Source organism: Erpetoichthys calabaricus, chromosome 6 (assembly GCF_900747795.2).
Source record: "Erpetoichthys calabaricus chromosome 6, fErpCal1.3, whole genome shotgun sequence".
Classification (NCBI taxonomy): Eukaryota; Metazoa; Chordata; class Cladistia; order Polypteriformes; family Polypteridae; genus Erpetoichthys; species Erpetoichthys calabaricus.
The window spans coordinates 209878705-209898797 of record NC_041399.2 but is presented as its reverse complement, the minus strand read 5'-3'; the positions used below and the strand labels follow the sequence as shown (position 1 = coordinate 209898797).

General features: G+C 39.7%; 1 protein-coding gene across 1 annotated transcript in view; it reads left to right on the top strand.

The window, feature by feature from the left end:
- The window catches only part of LOC114653844 (arf-GAP with SH3 domain, ANK repeat and PH domain-containing protein 1-like), a 354271-nt gene that overhangs the window by 292564 nt on the left and 41614 nt on the right, over positions 1-20093 (top strand). Inside the window, 6 exon segments of the mRNA XM_028804406.2 lie at positions 5350-5441; positions 8046-8232; positions 13067-13152; positions 17049-17164; positions 18686-18753; positions 19906-20013. Coding sequence (XP_028660239.2) covers positions 5350-5441; positions 8046-8232; positions 13067-13152; positions 17049-17164; positions 18686-18753; positions 19906-20013 — 657 coding nt within the window.

Genomic DNA, 20093 nt, shown 5'->3' with positions numbered 1-20093 from the left:
ACAACCTGTGGCAGGTGGCCGGGTGTGGTCATCAGCTGCCTGCCTATTTAAGGAGCTGCCTCCCCTCACTCAGGGCTGGAGTCGGGTGAGGAGAAGGACGAGGTCGGAGAGGCCTGGCGAGAAGAGAAAGAGAAAGAGAGGTGGCTTAAAGAGGAGCCTGGACTTTGGGAGACTGTTGGGGTCTGTGTGGCGGTGCACTTTAAAACTGTATATAGTGTAAATAAACGTGTGTTGATGGCTTTAAATGTGTCTGCCTGTCTGTGTCCGGGCCGCCCTATTCCACAAACCTAACAAAGTGCATAGGAAATGAAGGGGTCTGATTGCTTCCTGAATCCACTGTAGATATTTTAACACAGTCTTAAATTACAAAGTAAAATGATAACCCTCAAAAAAAAAAAAAAACAAAACAAGACGCAGCAGGCGTATCTAGAAAAGATGAGTGGAATACACAACATGTGTGCGATTGTGATGCTTTTCTGAAACTTTTTTTTGCTCTAAATGCAGTCACTCAGAAGTAGCTGTGTATTTTGTGGAGCCAGCTTACATGACCACACGGTAATACAGAAACTATTCTGAAGCAACGTTTGCACTGTTTTTTGTATCTCATACCCTCATACACCTTTATCGAGCATCCCTTATCTACGATGGGAGTGTTCGATCAGAAGAAAATATGAAGCTGGTTTTAAATTAAATGTCATTGAAGTGGCGAAAGAAATCAGTAACTGCGCTGCTGCCACAAAATTCGATACGTCTGAGAAACTGGTGTGGGAGTGGAGAAGGCAAAAAGATGTAAAAAAAAAATAAATAAAAAATTAAGTGTTGCATTTTTGAATGGGTGTATAAGTCAGGTCTGATTTTATGATGGATTTTTTGGGTTTCAATACCCGACTTATACATGAGTATATACGTTACATACAAATTTGTACATATGACTACAAATAACAGGATTGTCATTTAGAGTAATGATGAAGATGAGACAAAGCTGATGGTGCAACCTGGAAATGTGCAAAGTTGAGTTTCACCCAGCAGCTGCAGGATGCAGTAAACTTTCGTCTGCTATTTTTATGTTTGATTCATTACTGCATAAGCATCTGGGTATCTGTCTTCTAGCAGTATGGAGTTCTCTTGTAGATTTGAATGTCATAATCAGAATGTGATCTTGTCTTAATTTTTTGACAAGCAATGGACAGTCTTGCCAAAAGTTGTCACTCTCTGCTTCTTTCTTAAATGAAAACTCCACTCAGAGGTGTTTTTTATGTTACTTACCCCATGTGCTTTGTAGTGATGACTGATCAAAAGCTTTTATCTCATACTTTCATACACAATGAGAGAAATAAGTTAAAATAGAACTCATCGGCGACCAGCACCATCCGATGGCAAACCATCTGAGAAACGGCCATGGAGGAAAAGAATTCTCACACTACTCCTATCACCTGATCTACAGATTTGTTATTCAGTCATATGCACAAAACATGGAGAAAACATAACGTTGTTTTGTTAAAATATTATTAATGCTTATGTCTGGGGGGAAAAAAAATCAGCGCATACTATAAACAGAAAAGATGCCTTCCCATAATACTGTGCTTTTAATTTTAATGCCGCACCCTGGCACCACCCACACTTCATCGGTCAAAGTGGTGCCAGTCGCCAGTCCATTCTGTTATATCGTAAACTTTTACATTAAGATACAGCATTGCAGCTGCAACTTGTTTACTGTGACTGCTTGAGTTGGAACCTTTTGTGTAAATGTCTGCCTTTATGAAAGTTGTGCTATTGAAATTCATTATTATACAGTATTGTAAAGGAACATGTACTGTATGGGGTGGAGTGGTGGCTCTGAGGCTAAGGATCTGCGCTGGCATCCTGAAGGTTGCCGGTTCGAATCCCTGTCACTGCCAAAAGAGATGCTACTCTGCTGGGCCCTTGAGCAAGACCCGTAACCTTCAATTGCCCCAGGGGTGCTGTACAATGGCTGACCCTGCGCTCTGACCCCCAAGGGGTATGCGGAAAGTTGTCCTGTATAACTATGTATGTGACAAATAAATAAAGAATTATAAAGAATTTATTGTTTTTAATCAATTTCAGGCTTATTGTGCAGGCTGCTGTTTCTGAAATTTCATTACATGTAAACCTCAGACTTTTTTTAAAATTTTGCATTTATGATTCCTTTTTATATTTAATTTAAAATGTATTTTTTGCTCCATTAATGAACTATACTTTTATTGTACAGACTGTTTATTTCTGAAATGTAAGTTTTATTCCAAATGTTATATACATTGCCTAGAGGAAGTCTTCAGACTTCTCACTTTTTCATATTTTGTTATGTGGCAGCATTCTGCTAAAATCATTTAAATTCCTTTTTTCCCTGCACATCAAGCATCACTCGATGCCCCAGAATGACAAATCAAAAACAGCATTTTAAGAAGTTTTGCAGTATTACTAAAAATAAAAAAATTGAAATGTTTACATTGGCACAAGTATGCAGACCCTTTTCCTATGACACTTGGAACTTGGCTCAGCTGCACCTCATCCTATTGATCATTGTTGAGACGTTTCTACTCCTTTTTTGATATGTACATTTTTATGTATGTATATAATAATAATTTTAAAAATGTATAAAGTGTTTTTCTCACTACTCAAAGCATGTTTCATAATGATTGAGGAGCCATTTCAGCCAGGATGTGTCGCATCCTCCTGGATGATGTGATGGTGGCCATTTTGGTGCCTGCCGCTCACCACACATTAGCTGTCAGGTGGTGAAGTGGTGAAAGGTAGTTAGCCAGTTGAAGACAGGGGATGATTAGGGGCCTGAATGACTAGGCCTTGGTGTGCAATTTAGCCAGGACATCGGGATACACCCTACTGTTTGCGGTAGATGCCCAGAGATCTTTAATGACCACAGAGAGTCAGGATCTCTCTTAAGGATGGCGCCATTTTTACTGCACTGTGGTATTGGGATCCACACACAGACCACAGGGTAAGTTCCCCCTGCTGGCCAACACCAACACCTGTTCCAGAAGCAGCCCAAGATTTTCCTGGTTGGTCACCCACCCAAGCACTGGATGGGCCCAAACATGCTTAGCTTCAAATGGGTGACCTGTTCTGAAGTATGGTGTACACAGTATACAAGAAACAATCCTGACATTTCAAGGATGAGCAGTTTTTAATCTTTGACATGTGGGCAGAAACTCCCCCTGAGTGTATTGGTACAAGGCCTAATGGCCCTGAATGGACGAGAGTTAAAAGTGGCTGTGTGGGATGGCTGAAGTCTTTAATAATAAAGTTGATCTTTGTAAGGCAGTGTTTTTATTATCTGTCCTGAGCAGAACAGAGTTGTGTACCAGTAATATTCTGGGCCAACTTCACTATCTGTAGTGCATTGTAGTCCCGAGCTGAGTAGGTGCCATACCACTGCTATACAGCTAGCAGGTGCAGATTTGACCCGACAACCTTCCGATTGTTGGCACAGATCCCTAGCCTCAGAGCCACCACTCTGCCCATGAACTAAAATCTCTAAGGAATGTGTCCACATCTCAAAGAATTCTGTTTCGGCGTAGAATAGGTGGACCTAATAACGCATATTCATTAACCTTTTTTTGTATTCTCCCTACCTTGGTCATGTACTTCTGCGCCGAGCCTATGGCATGTCTATGTGAGTAACCTACACCATCGAAAAACTGTTCATACTGCACATGACTGAACATTAGTTGGTGGTGTTCATAGCCTGCAAGAAAAGCAATGATCCATTAAAATTCAGGATCAGCCCTCCTCTTGCTGCACATTTTTCTTTCATAGGCGAACAAAATTGTCCCACTTTCAAACATTCGCCAACTTCCAAACAAGAAGACAAACTGAAACGTGTTTCAGGAAATACATAGTTACCAAACCAGCCAATCAGAGTCATTTTGATCTGTGTAGCGTTCGTGTCCATGTGACTCACAGTCATGTGCTTGTCAGGCTATGCCATATTTACATTGTATGCCATGCAGCCTACGGCGTAAGCTTGACAAAGAAGTTTAAATCAGACTTAATGCTAGGGGACGTAAGGCAATTGTGTATATGAATTGACGCCCTGATTCAAAATTGGTTCCCGACTATTTATTTGCTTGTTTTTAACTGTATGGTGTAGATGATTTCTAAGAAAGGTTTAGTAGTTAAACATCAACTGGACAGCAAGAAATCATCGTTTATGGGGTGCCTTGGTCTCTGGATAAACGACTACTTTTTCATCCATCCATCCATCCATCCATTATCCAACCCGCTATATCCTAACTACAGGGCCACGGGGGTCTGCTGGAGCCAGTCCCAGCCAACAAAGGGCGCAAGGCAGGAAACAAACCCCGGACAGGGCGCCAGCCCACTGCAGGGCGTGCACACACACACACACACACACACCAAGCACACACTAGGGACAATTTAGAATTGCCAATGCACCTAACCTGCATGTCGTTGGACTGTGGGAGGAAACCCATGCAGACATGGGGAGAGCATGCAAACTCCACATAGGGAGGACCCGGGAAGTGAACCCGGGTCTCTTAACTGTGAGGCAGCAGCTCTACCCACTGCGCCGCCCCACTACTTTTTCAACACCAGGGAAATTTGTTATAACTAAGAATTATAAAATGCAGAGTGTAAGAAAAGCACAGACAATTGTGAAGTGTTGGGGACCTGAAGGCATACCCTGTATAAAATAAACAAAACACAGGTTATAAACGCGTTGAAAACTAAAGGAAACCTCATGTAGATAGATAGATAGATAGATAGATAGATAGATAGATAGATAGATAGATAGATAGATAGATACTTTATTAATCCCCAAGGGCAAGTGTCCAAGATAGACTGCTTCAAGATGGCGGAGCATCCACTGATAAGATCTTCTGGCAGGAAGAGGCGGGTCCAGGCAGGCGGACGCTGGAAGTGACGTCAAGGGAGATAAGGCCGTCAGTATTCCGGTCCTCCTCTGAGGGAGGAAAAGACGAGGTGTTAGTCAACAGTGCCATCTTGTGTTCTGGTGGAAAATGACCATTAGCCTAGCCATTAAACTGCCACAAATGCGCACACGTGTGACAAGAGCTTACTCAGAATGAAATCTGCTTGAACACGGAAAGACCAACTGCTCCATTATGTGTGACATTTTACCATATAACTTCTAAAAGAAAATTTCTGCATTATTTTACTTATTTTGCATTTATTTTTTAATAATATTAACTTGGAACATGCAGTGCCGTAAAGGATGATCTAAAATATTGAATACTTTTGTTTTTATTAGCAGTGTTTTTCCCTTTTAAATGGAATGTAGCATATTTGATTTTTGTAAATTGTTCAAGTTTTGTTTTTCTTGTATTTCAGCTGGCCAAGAATGTAGGAAACAGTAGTTTTAATGAAATTATGGAAGGGAATTTACCATGTCCTTCACCAAAGCCCACTCCAACAAGTGATATGTAAGTAGACCGTATTTTATATTCAGTTTACAAGTTTCTGCATTATAATACCCTTCATGCTCTGCTATTATGTGACCTCTTTCTCTTTATCCATTACCTGGAGTCTGTAGCCTGACCCAGCATGATGGAGTTTAAGGCAGGACCTGACCCTGGGTGAGATACTAGTGCTAATGATAACTCACATTTGATGATTTCTGACCCAGAATATATTCATCATATCATTATTGAACTGCAATAGGTACATCTCTGTATATTTAAAATCCAATGTCTGTCTATCTGTCTGTCTGCTTTTCACGAGAGAACTACTTAACGGATTTAGATCTGCTGTTTGCTTGAACATTCCGGTTGATTTTGCACATTTTTTCATTGCGCTAAGTATCAGAGTTTGCTTGTGTCACCGATTTATTTGTGTGAATCCGAGAGAGATGGGCTGTGGGCCAAGGGGAGTTGGATTGGGAGGCGGGAGCCAGGCAGAGCCCTCCTCACTCACGCGCCAGCCTATGTTCGAATCGGTCTGCCTCTGGCCACGTTTTGAAGTGTACCTTGGCTCCGCTTAGCCAGCAATGCCTGTTTGTTTGTTGATTTTTAAAGTTTGTCCTGTTTTCCCTGGGGGACAGCAAGTAGATAAATAAATAGAACTTTATTTGTCCCCAGGAGGAAATTTGGCTTTTTACAGGAGGTCTTTAAATAAATACAGTATATACATAAATAGGTAGATAAGTAAATAAATAAATATACACACACACTTTGGTCTGAACACACACTGGAATAACTATAAAGCAAGAAAGATTCAAAAGAAAGAAAACATATGACTTGCCTGTCACAGTAACAGTGAGCTGCTGTGCAGGCATATTGCTGTTGGTACAAAGGAGCCCCCATTGCATTTCTTCACATACGTCTGCTGAATGATTTGTCCTCTGAAAGTGTTGGTGGATCACAAAGAGGATGTGCAGCGTTGTTCATAATGGCACTCAGTTTTGTTTTCATTCTCTCCTCCTCTGCTACCTTCAAAGGGTCCAGTGCTTCCTATAACTGAGCATGCTCTTTTAATTAGCTTGTTGATTCAGTGGTCCCCTCTTAAGGTGATATAACCAGCCCAGCACATCACACTGGCCATCAAGGATATGTGGAAGATGTGAAGGATATCACAACTCACATTAATGGAGCTGGAGATGGGATGGGGAAGCAGGGGCCCTCTTCACTCACGTGCCAGCCTCCGTTCGAGTCGGTCTGATGTGGCATTGGCGAGAGGGTTTCAGTCCCTCACATTCCGCTAATTGTGACGGACATGCCCTCTCAATTCAAGAGATTACAGTTCCTGGTGAAGCTTTGCTTTGCAATGTCATTTAACAAGGCCCAGGGACAGACACTCAAGTTGGCAGGGGTTGATCTTAGCTCACCGGGCTTCTCTCATAGTCAGCTTCACATCGCTTTCTCCCGGGTTAGTTCCCCAAGAAACATAAATGTCCTCACCCCTGATGACAAAACCAAAAATACTGTATATCAGGAGGCCCTCAGATGCGAAAGCTATCGATGTAAATTCTTCTCAATACAAATTACATTTTTTTTTATTGATTTTTAAAGTTTGTCCTGTTTCACTACTACGTGGGTGGAGCCGTAGGGGACAGCTAGTATTTCAATAAAAACTGGACAAACAGGGATGTCTTAAAACTTTTGACCGGTATTATAAATAACTAAATGTTATATCATGCAACAGAGAAAAATGAACTGTGTGTATGCAAAAGAATGCAATTAGTTATAAACTATAATGTTATCTGAATTTACCTGAGAGGTTGCCGAGATAAGCTCGCAGTACGAGTCGGTTCTGTGTGACTCCGATCGGAGTTTACCTCTGAGGTTGGCAGAATAGGCTCATATAGGGGGTTAGTTTTATATTATTAATGGTTTTTAGTAATAGTAATGAGGAGGGGGGGGTAAAATTGGCTGAGCCTCTGTCATCAGAAAAGGAGAGGGGATGCATGTAAGACGTCACATGCATTGTAGAAACCTTCTCAGTGTCGTGGGCCTTAAATCCAGCGAGAGACTATTTGAGAGAGGAGACCCAACTGATGACCTCTGTGATTCTCCTGTGTGATTGACGTTCAGCCAAGTCACGACGTTGGTATAATTTACAGCAGTTTGCAAAGCTCGACACATATAAGTTTGTTAAGATAAGGTGGGGAGGATCTCCTCTGGGTCACCCGTTTGGTGCAATGCACTGTGTGATTTAATTTAAATAAATACATGTTTAGACCACAGCAAATAGCACACAGTGCCAGACTATACTTCTGCAAAATATCCCTTTGTTTCAAGCATTTTGTGACTCGAGACTATTTGGGTTGTGTCAGTGTAAGTAGAATAAGTACAAGCCGGAGGGAAAGTGGCAAGTGAGTGCTAAAGATACATCTGAAGTGCTTGGAAATTGGCACCTCGCACTGCAGTGTGAGTTCAGTTTACAGAGACGCTTTATTTTGTTTCAATATCCACATCAACTTCTAAATCCTTAGGTCACAGAAGAGAGACCTTTTATTGTTATCGTGTTGCCAGCACTGACATTCAGTAACAAGTATTTTAAGTATTTTTTTTTTTTTTTTTTTTTTCCAGGACTGCACGGAAAGAATTTATTACTGCAAAATATGTGGATCACAAGTTTGCTAGGAAGACCTGCATGTCAGCGGCAGCTAAAATGAATGAATTGCTAGACGCTGTAAAATCCAGGGATTTACTTGCACTAATACAAGTCTATGCAGAGGGTGTAGAATTAATGGAGCCACTACCAGAAACTGGAGAGGTAAGGTGATATCATGTCTCTTATCTAAATTGTTATCTAAGTGTACGTCAGATCAATAAATCGGTACATCTTGTTAGGAAGTGAAAAGCAAGTGACACAACTGAGGTCTTCATGCTGCTTACATTAGTAACATAAAGACTAGTGGCACGAATCAGTAGCATTCGTCATTTTATTATTAATATCTGCAAATATTTAGTAAGACGTTCAGAATCTGTACTGCTTATAAAGAGCATAGCTAATGGCAGATTTCAAGCTCAGAATGATCATAGGAAGTTGTGAAGTAAATACAGAAAGCTTGCTTGTGGGATTGGAGACTCCTCCATGAAGTGAAACTGCATTTCATATAGAAATAAAATACAATACAGTATAACTTATTTTTTTTGTATAGTGCTCTTCACTACGTGCAGGCCCGGAGCACCGTGAACAAGTTCACTTAAATTACAAGTACAGCTTATACTAATTACTAAATACAGAACTAATTGCAGATTTGTTAAAACACATGAAGAACAAGATAGAAGCTGATTAACCATAAATGGAAACCAACAATATGTCCCTGAGTTAATTAGTTAACTATAGTACTAGGGTGTTCTACCGTGTTAGCCATTATGAATGTAGTGAAAAGTCAAGCAAAATGACACCTTTTATTGGCTAACTAAAAAGATTACAATATGCAAGCTTTCGAGGCAACTCAGGCCCCTTCTTCAGGCAGACAGTCAGTCAGTTAAAATTTTAAAAAGAGAAAGTCAAAAGAAATGTCACAGACCCTGGCTAAGAGGCCTCCTAAATAATAACACCCTCTGCCTGTCTTTGCTTCATGTTGTTCATCCATTTTGCACACCAAGGATGTCATTTTAACCCTCAGAGCTCATTTTATGTCTGTTTGTGTTTGTTTGTTTGTTTACTAATCACGGAAAACCAATTTTTTACAAATTTCAAATGTAGGTTTCCGTTGTTCCTGTTTAGAATTTAAGGTACAGTGATCTCTCGCTATATCGCGTTTCGCCTTTCGCGGCTTCACTCTATTGCGGATTTTATATGTAAGCATATTTAAATATATATCGTGGATTTTTCGCTGCTTCGCGGGTTTCTGCGGACAATGGGTCTTTTAATTTCTGGTACATGCTTCCTCAGTTGGTTTGCCCAATTGATTTCATACAAGGGACGCTATTGGCAGATGGCTGAGAAGCTACCCAACTTACTTTTCTCTCTCTCTCTCTTGCGCTGACTTTCTCTGATCCTGACGTAGGGGGTGTGAGCAGGGGGGCTGTTCGCACACCTAGACGATATGGACGCTCGTCTAAAAATGCTGAAAGATTATCTTCACGTTGCTATCTTCTGTGCAGCTGCTTCCTGAAGCGACATGCTGCACGGTGCTTCGCATACTTAAAAGCTCGAAGGGCACGTATTGATTTTTGACTGTTTGTTTTTCTCTCTCTCTCTCTATCTCTCTCTGTCTCTCTCTCTCTGCTCCTGACGGAGGGGGTGGGAGCTGCCGCCTTCAACAGCTTTGTACCGGCGCTGCTTCGCATACTTAAAAGCAAACAGCCCTATTGATTTGTTTGCTTTCCTCTGTCTTTCTGACAGTCTGTGCTCCTGACGCGCACTCCTTTGAAGAGGAAGATATGTTTGCATTCTTTTAATTGTGAGACGGAACTGTCATCTCTGTCTTGTCATGGAGCACAGTTTAAACTTTTGAAAAGAGACAAATGTTTGTTTGCAGTGTTTGAATAACGTTCCTGTTTCTCTACAACCTCCTGTGTTTCTGCGCAAATCTGTGACCCAAGCATGACAATATAAAAATAACCATATAAACATATGGTTTCTACTTCACGGATTTTCTTATTTTGCGGGTGGCTCTGGAACGGAACCCCTGTGATGGAGGAGGGATTACTGTATATGGCATTTGAAAGATTTCATCAAGGAGGGGTGGTTGTAATGGGGGGGCAAGCCAAAATCTGCATTAGTCCAAAATGTCTAGGATGGTCTTAATGAAATTTTGTATGTATAATAAAGCTGAGCCTGCTTGAATTCCAAGCTCCATGGACTTTTAAAAATGTCATCGGGATGAAAATGAGTGGTTGGAATGGTGGGGTGGGGTGAAAGGGACAGACGTATGCATCACTCCAAAACTTCTGATGACATCTTAAAATCTCGACTCTAAAGCCTTTCTAAAGTTCCATCGAGCAAAGGGGGTTTGGGGCAAAACCAACACTGCTTTATAATGGCAAAACTCTTCATCCATCAGCAGTGAATTTCATATATTATTTCAGTTTGACTCTTCTCACAGTGAAGGCAACATTCCCTGCTAACAGAAACAACGACAGGGTAGTGGAGGTGTCTGTAGTTTGATTGGGGGACCAACAGAAAAATAGTGCCTCACTCAGAAACAGCTGTATCTACTTTGACAAAATGTTGTATTTATATTATTGTTCATGCAATTTAAAATGTAGGCTTTGTGGAGTTTCAAGAATTTCAATTGTTGTTCAGTGTCACAAATGGGAGGGCCAACACCAAAAACTGCTGATTGGATTTCATGAAATTTTGCATGTGTAGTATAGATAGATAGATAGTGTCGCAGATTGAGGCCCTTGTCGTCCTCTTGAACCCTCTGACTCGACTCCAGACACCAGGTAAAAGTCCAAATATTACTTTTATTTGAACCATACAGTGCACAAAGCACCCTCCACTCCACAATACACATAAACTAATCAATAAACAATACAATAATCAATAATCAATCCTCCACACTCCCAGACACTTCGCCACCCTTCCTCCCAGCTCAGCTCAGTGTACTGGTTTCCCAGAGTCCTTTATATAGTCCCTGACCCGGAAGTGTTTCTCCCTTCTGTCCATGTGATCATGAACACTTCTGGGTCGGATAAAAAGCTCCTTTCTTCAACCCGGAAGCACGTCGTTTCCTCTTGTCATGTGATCATGACGCACCTCTGGGTTATAGGGCAAGTAAGGGTCCGGCAGCCTCCCCACAGCGACTCCTGGTGGTCCCCATGGTATCCAGCAGAGCTGTGCATATAAACTACAAAGTCCATGAGGCCCTGCTGGAATTCGGGGAACGTCCACGCTGTTGGGAGAGCTCTACCTGGCGGCCTGGGGGTGATGGCAGGAATATTTAGCCGGCCACACACCACAATAGATAGATAGATAGGAAAGGCACTATATAATAGATAGATAGATAGATAGATAGATACTTTATTAATCCCCAAGGGGAAATTCACAACTGAACCAAAAAAAGTGTCCAGGAAACAAGTCCACATAAAAGAAAGTGGTAGGAGTGATCAGAGAGATAGAGAAAAAGGTAGAAAGATAAAGAAGATAAAGTCCTACACGGAGCTGCTGGAAAGGCTGCCACTCATGGCGGTGCCTCACTGTAGAGATGTCATCAGATGTTTTGGAGTGATGCATTCGTCTGTCTCTTTCACCCCACCCCACCGTTACAACCACTTATTTTCATCCCGATGAGATTTTTAAAATTCACAGTTAACCCAACTTGAAGGATAAATAAGTTTGGTGTTTTTTCAAGTCAAAGTTATTTCTTCACCATAATGGTATATGTGAATTTGCCTCTTGAAATTGTGTTCTTACATTTAATCACTTTAAAAATATATCTTGCCTGGACTTGTGCTTTACATTGTAGTCTATGGGGCATGGAGAAAAAGCATAAAAACTTACCAAATACATCCATTTTTCAAGCTAAGACAGTTGTCAAGTATTGATCTGCAATAACACACATTGTAGGACAGTTTGTACATGTCATTTTAGAACAAAAAAAATCAATATTATAACATTCAGCCATTTTAAAAGAAGACCAGCCATGTGCCACACAGCTCAGCACTTGGTCTTCCTGGGCAACAATATTTCACCTCTTCGACAGACCAGATCACAGTAAGTGTTTCATGCGTCATGGTTGGTATCATTTTGATTTACTTCTGTATTTATGTGGGAATTTGCAAAAGCAATAGAAAATGTATCCTTACCGTGACAAAAATAGCACCCGGAATATATGTTGAGTATTTCCAGATCACTTTTGTTGTCACAAACTTATGTCACTAGCACAGAAGACATGGATCAATACTCGACAACTGACTTGGCTTGAAAAATGGACGTATTTGCTAAGTTTTTAAGCTTTTCCTTGCCCCATATCCTCAATTGTAAATAGCCAGAATGGGCAAGATATTTTTTTTTTAAACTATGGAAAGTACCTAACTTTAGAACACAATTATGCCTGGCAAATGCATAACTACCATGTTAGTAAAGAAATAACTTTGACTTGAAAAATACCAGAATTTTAACGCAAGTTTTCTCATGAATAGGATCTCAGTAGAGGGAACGACACAAAACCCAATAGTTCTGCCCGGCTTACTTGCCGTATCAATGGTTCAGTTATTCAGTGAGCCGTTAGGGTTATGCTTATTGGGATACAACATCTATTCATGAAACACAGTAAGCCAGGAAATACAAAGAAGTAGCATCCATGGTTCCAACCCAGCAAGAAGTTGTTGCAATTATGGAATCTAAGAAGAACGCATTCTCGAGTCATGAGCGCAGATGTAAATCATATCCTATGGAGTTACTTTGTAGAGTGTTAATTGTGGCCATTACTATCAGTAGCTGCGATAGAGTTTCATGTTTTGTTGTTTTGCAAAGTGAATTTTTAAATTTGGGTTTTATTTGAATTTTAAAGTCCATAAAATGAATGTAAGAAATTTACTCTGTTGAGTTTATTAGTGATTTGCTTTTGATTGTATTTGCTGTTTGTAGTTTATTAGGTCTGCCGTAATTAATTCTCATGGAATAAGCCATATTTGTATATTAATAGGAGCCTGGAGAGACGGCCCTTCATCTCTCTGTACGGACTGCTGATCAGACTTCACTTCATCTCGTTGATTTTTTGGTACAGAATAGGTAAGCATAAAATAAAAATATGAATAAACCTGACATGATCATGAAAATTGAGCTAAATGCTAAGTACAAAGGTTAAGTCCAGATAATTCAGAAAAACATTAATCCAATATTATAAGAAAAAAATAAAGTTCAGCAAAACCTCTTTTAGATTTTACAGGCGACAACTTGAAAGAAAGTGTTTTTGGCATATTATCATGTTTACTTAGCTCCGTCCTGATTCAGTTTAGTCAATTTATCAAACTAATAGCTGTGTGCTGCTTTATTGGTGCAAAACACTCTCCTCACAAGACACACATAGCAAGGATCCTGTCAAGAAAGAAACCATTTCTGGATTTCAGAGAAAAAGTTTCTAGAGTCCAGTAGAACAGCAGACAACAGTGCTGCTTTACAATGCATAGAACACAAATAAGGATAACTTAATTAAATTGAGCTTTGCTCTTTTATTCATATCTACTTAGTGTTGACGAGGCTTAGATTTGGGTTATGTCCGCTATTTTCAGTTACTGTATGCAGGGCCTGCTCATAGGCACTCAGTACTGGTTGAGTATCCCTAATCCAAAATACTTGGAACCAGAAGTATGTTGGATTATGTATATTTTCAGATTTTGTAATATTTACAGATATATTATGAGATATTGTGGGGATACCCTTGATCAAGTAAGGAAGTGAAGCCAAACCAGCTACATGACAAGTCATGCCTATAATAATTAAAATCACTGTTATTTTAATGTATGTTGACATAACAAACATATTAAACCTCTAAAGTGATGAGTATGATGTACAGACTGTAGTATTTTAGCTCCCTTTTAAGAGCACCAATGCTGCCTATTTGTACCGAAGAACAGAAATTTTGTGTGCACAACTTGGCATGAAACTTTCAGTTATATAAATCTGACCTCAGGTGTGGAATTTTCCACTATGACATCCTTTTAATAAATGAATCTTATATATAAATGTCTATGCGTGGAAGTGTGTGTGTCTGTCCGGCCCGGAAGTGAGAGGTAGAGTTGGGGTGAGGGCTCTACCTCCGAGGATACACAAGCGCCGCGAGTACATCGGCAAAACGAAACCTCCGAAGAGAGAGTCACTCGCTTAGTGGCTAATACAGGAGCAAGGCGAGCACATTGGCAAATGGTATCCCTTTTACTCTTCCTCCCACCGCTAATACACATGTGAGGTGAGCACGTTGGCAAAACGAAACCTCTGAAGAAACTTAAAATTACCTGATATCTCGATATTTCATTTTTTTTTTCTGACAACTTCAATAGTTTCTAGGACCTTGTGCTTTTTACAGCACGGGCTTACACAGCTAGTATATATATATATATATAGAGTGGGTACGGAAAGTATTCAGACCCCCTTCAATTTTTCACTCTTTGTTATATTGCAGCCATTTGCTAAAATCGTTTAAATTATTTTTTTTCCTCATTAATGTACACACAGCACCCCATATTGACAGACAAAAAAAAGAATTTTTGAAATTGTTGCAGATTTATTAAAAAAGAAAAACTGAAATATCACATGGTCCTAAGTATTCAGACCCTTTGCTGTGACACTCATATATTTAACTCCGGTGCTTTCCATTTCTTCTGATCATCCTTGAGATCACCTTCATTTGAGTCCAGCTATGTTTGATTATACTGATTGGACTCGATTAGGAAAGCCACAGACCCGTGTATATAAGACCTTACAGCTCACAATGCATGTCAGAGCAAATGAGAATCATGAGGTCAAAGGAACTGCCTGAAGAGCTCAGAGACAGAATTGTGGCAAGGCACAGATCTGGCCAAGGTTACAAAAAAATTTCTGCTGCACTTAAGGTTCCCAAGAGCACAGTGGCCTCCATAATCCTTAAATGAAAGACGTTTGGGACGACCAGAACCCTTCCTAGAGCTGGCTGTCCGGCCAAGCTGAGCTACCGGGGGAGAAGAGCCTTGGTGAGAGACGTAAAGAAGAACCCAAAGATCACTTTGGCTGAGCTCCAGAGATGCAGTCAGGAGATGGGAGAAAGTTGTAGAAAGTCAACCATCACTGCAGCCCTCCACCAGTCAGGGCTTTATGGTAGAGTGGCCTGTCGGAAGCTCTCCTCAGTGCAAGACACATGACAGCCCGCATGGAGTTTGCTAGTTTGAGAAATAAGATTCTCTGGTCTGATGAGACCAAGACAGAACTTTTTGGCCTTAATTCTAAGCGGTATGTGTGGAGACAACCAGGCACTGCTCATCACTTGTCCAATACAGTCCCCACAGTGAAGCATGGCGGTGGCAGCATCATGCTGTGGGGGTGTTTTTCAGCTGCAGGGACAGGACGACTGGTTGCAATCGAGGGAAAGATGAATGAGGCCAAGTACAGGGATATCCTGGACAAAAACCTTCTCCAGAGTGCTAAGGACCTCAGACTGGGCCGAAGGTTTACCTTCCAACAAGACAATGACCCTAAGCACACAGCTAAAATAACGAAGGAGTGGCTTCACAACAACTCTGTGACTGTTCTTGAATGGCCCAGCCAGAGTCCTGACTTAAACCCAATTGAGCATCTCTGGAGAGACCTAAAAATGGCTGTCCACCAACGTTTACCATCCAACCTGACAGAACTGGAGAGGATCTGCAAGGAAGAATGGCAGAGGATCCCCAAATCCAGGTGTGAAAAACTTGTTGCATCTTTCCCAAGAAGACTCATGGCTGTATTAGCTCAAAAGGGTGCTTCTACTAAATACTGAGCAAAGGGTCTGAATACTTAGGACCATGTGATATTTCAGTTTTTCTTTTTTAATAAATCTGCAACAATTTCAAAAATTCTTTTTTTTGTCTGTCAATATGGGGTGCTGTGTTTACATTAATGAGGGAAAAAATTAATTTAAATGATTTTAGCAAATGGCTGCAATATAACAAAGAGTGAAAAACTGAAGGGGGTCTGAATACTTTCCGTACCCACTGTGTGTATGTATGTATGTATATATATATATATATATATATATATATATATATATATATATAAAATACACACACACACGCACGCACACAAGTACCGTGCAGCAGTTTTGAAATCCCGCAGAGGTGTTGTTAAGATCACCAACACCTCTGGCACAGCATATTAAAACTGCTACAGAGTTATCGATCCTGATGCTTAGGGTGCCCATTCCTGGTTGCAGCTTCATGATTTTAGATGATTCACAGGGGACCGCACGGCTCCTAAGGTTCACAGTGAGTTACTCCATTTGACATACTGTATGTATGTATTTTGTTCACATTCACTCATCAGTTAAAAAAAAAAAAATTAGACGGAACCCTTGGATTAGGGATACTCAACCTGTGTCACTCCAGCAGTATGGCTGCCGTTATTAGTCATTGCACACATTTTTTCTCAGGTTGTCCTAAAAATAGTGAAGAGACAGATTCATAAGACCAGAACACAGTTACGAAAAAAACAATTACAAAATATCATTAGAAAACTAATTCTGGTATATGATAAGGGTAGTCAAATTATTGACTGAAGTACACAGTCTGTAAGATCGTTTTGCAAATATTAAGTAGTTGATTATTTGTGCATGTCATGATTTGTAAGAACTCAAGAAACTTCATATTTTTAAATGTGACTTTCAGTTGTTGTTTTTTATTGTCCTTCCTAGTTTATACATAAACTATGAGCTAAGGCCGGAAGTGAAATTTCTCTTTCGTTAAGTCAGTATTTGAGGTCAGTGATGTGAGCGTGATTTTGTGTTTAATTTTAAGTAAATATCGTTTGAGAGTTTTCAGCTATGTACGAATATCAGAAATGATTGTTTGTAAACTATAGAAATAAGAACATTATAGTATAAACAACATACTCCATTTAAAGTTTTTCCCTCTTTTCATTTTCTGTATTCATTAAATTATTTTAAATTTTTCCCCCCACAGTGGCAACTTAGATAAGCAAACCTCAAAGGGAAACACGGCTCTACACTATTGTTGTATTTATGAGAAACATGAATGTTTAAAACTCCTCCTGAGGGGCAAGCCAGCTACAGATATCAGTAAGTATCCTGTGTTTGAAGCCTGAAGCAGGGCGATTTCTAGATATTTTGGGGAACGAAGTGGTTTAGAGAAGGTCATTCAGTCCTATCCACCTAATTCCTCTAAATAACAACATTTATTTCTGTAGCTGATTTTCTTACAAATGATGTAACTCAAAGTGCTTTACATAATGACGAAAGAGAAACAAGACAAAATAAATAAGAAAATAGAATTAGGGAACACTAATTTACATAGAATAAAAGTAAGGTCCGATGGCCAGGGAGGACAGAAAAAAACAAAAAAACTCCAGATGGCTGGAGAAAAAAAATAAAATCTGCAGGGGTTCTGAGACCACCCAGCCGTCTCTAGGCATTGTACCTAACATAAATGATCTCAGTCATTCCTCGTGATATTCAGGGTTCACATGGAAGAACTTGATGATGACAGTCATGTGGACTTCTGGCCTTTAATCCATCAATGTAGGGACAATGTAGGGACATCACAGTGCTTTGATCAGGTGGTGGTGGCACAGATCACCACCACAGAAAACTGGAAAAAGAATAGAAGGTAACAAACATCAAGTCCAGCTTTGAAGGTCCCTAAAGTCCGACTGTCCACCACACTGCTTGGTCACTTGTTCCACATGTCTGTGGCTTATGCCAGGAAACCAACTTAACATTTAAAGGCATTACACATTTGAAGTCCCTTTGCTTTGTCCTTAATCAGGAGATTATTTAGTTTGTTTTAATCTCCAGTTAGTTTGGTTACATTTCACGTAAGAAACTTGGGGTATGTTGTGAACTTCTTTTATTGGGCGGAAATAATTTTTTCCCTGGGAAAAATTAATATAAAGGGTTGACCAGAGCTGTGCCAGTGCAGCTTGGGGGTTTGATCATCGGCCACACTGGATATTTGTTTTACACCACCTCTATATGTGGTTTAAACGATTCGATCCTCCAAGTGATTTATTAGTTATTTATTTATTTTGGTGATGTGGTCCAATGCTATTTGATCAGAATATGAGAGAGTAAAGCAGCTCTGAAGTGGAATTAGGTGCTGGGATTCATCTAATTGACTGGTATTTCTGAGCTGTTTTAGGTGAACTTGTATGTATTCATTTTTATACTGACATTTCCTAGTTTTCCTAAATATGCAGAATTGGTGCAGCGCTTACAAATGTCTCCCCTAATGCACAGTATTTCCTGTAGTAAGAGCAGTCCCATGTCAGATGACATTCATACCTTACACAAACTACTCCAGGGTTCACTTGGTACAACACTGAGACAACTGTTTTTAAAATGTGGTTGTTTAAATCCAAACTAGAGTGTAATTAGTGTGTTCACATCTACCTAAATGACAAGACTACAGGGGCAGTTGCTTCAGATTTTAAAAAATAAAAATGCTCCAAATGAACTGTGTGTGAAAATGCTGTAAGAAAACTAACATACCTAAGTAATGGTGTGGCATAATGTGTAAAAAAATGAAAGCAAAAAGTGAACACTAAAATTGCTATTTTTTTGTTTTTGTTTTAACTCTTACAGCTAATCAGAATGGAGAGACTGCACTGGACATTGCTAAAAGGCTAAGAAATCCACAATGCGAAGCGCCAGTAAGATCCAGCATTGTTGTCGAGTGTCTTAAATGCCTTTTATTATGCACCAGTTAAATAAGTAGGCAGAAGGGTAGCAGAGGACGACTGGACTGATGTACAAGAGTAGAGTCTACTGATTAACTGAGTGGAAACTGTTACAAGAAAACGTTTCATGTCTGTTAATGTTTGCTTTGTTAATTTCACCACTTTTTGATTTAATAGCATGTACTGGACATGCGAACAATTACAGTTCAGGTTTTGTTATTTTAAATCAGCATTCAGACAATAATGAAAACAGGGTGACAAAAATGTTACAACTTCTAGACTTGATTACGAATGCCACAATATTGACAAACACACAAATTGATTGTATGGTTTGACCATTTCCTTCTACATAGGAAATATCCAGAATATTCCTATTTTTATTCAGTCCTTAGATGAAAATAAGGCCACAGCAGAAAATGAAATTGAGTTGAATGTCAGAATTCTAACAATTTTATTAGATAATAGCCACTGTAACTTTTAACACTAGAATTACCAAAGCCTATGAAAAAACTCGTAAATTCGGCCCACCTTAACTCCAAACACGTTGTTGGGACATCTCAGCAATGATCAAAAGAATGAAATGCACCCGAGACAAACTTCAAGTGTCAAGAGCAAAGGGTCTGAATAATTTGTGTTAATGGGATGTTTCAAGTGTTTTTATATTCAGTAACTAAGCCAAAATTTCTAAAGTCCCGTTTTTTTTTTTTTTTGTCACTCTGGATTTTGAGTGTTGCTTGAAAAAAATGAATTTAAACATTTTTAGGACAAGGCTGCAACAGAGTAAAAGTGGAAAAAATGAAGGATACTGGATACTTTTTGAATACACTTTTTTCCCCCACACATGATAAGACATGTAAGACTGCACCACTTTGAAAAAAAATTAGTGGAACACCATCTGCCCACTTCTGGCATTTCAAAGGAACCGATCGTTTGAGGTGCCCTGACAGAGACATCAATGCGCATGACTTACCTAGAGTTTCATACAACTAAAACCTGCCCTTGATAAAGTTCACTTTTTTGAGTCACTATGTGTCTTATATAAATTTGGTATTATGTGCTTGTTTTCTACACCTGTGTAATAAAATATCTTGAAACTTACATGATTTCTGTTTTTAAATGCCTCAGCTTGTGGAAGCTTCAGCTGGAAAATTTAATCCCCATGTTCATGTAGAATATGAATGGAATCTGCGGATGGAAGAAATTGATGAGAGCGATGACGATTTAGATGACAAGGTATGGTGGATGCATGGATGCTTCTCGTGAATTTTGTTAACGTTTTTACTGTTTTATTATACTTAAAAAAAAAAAAAATA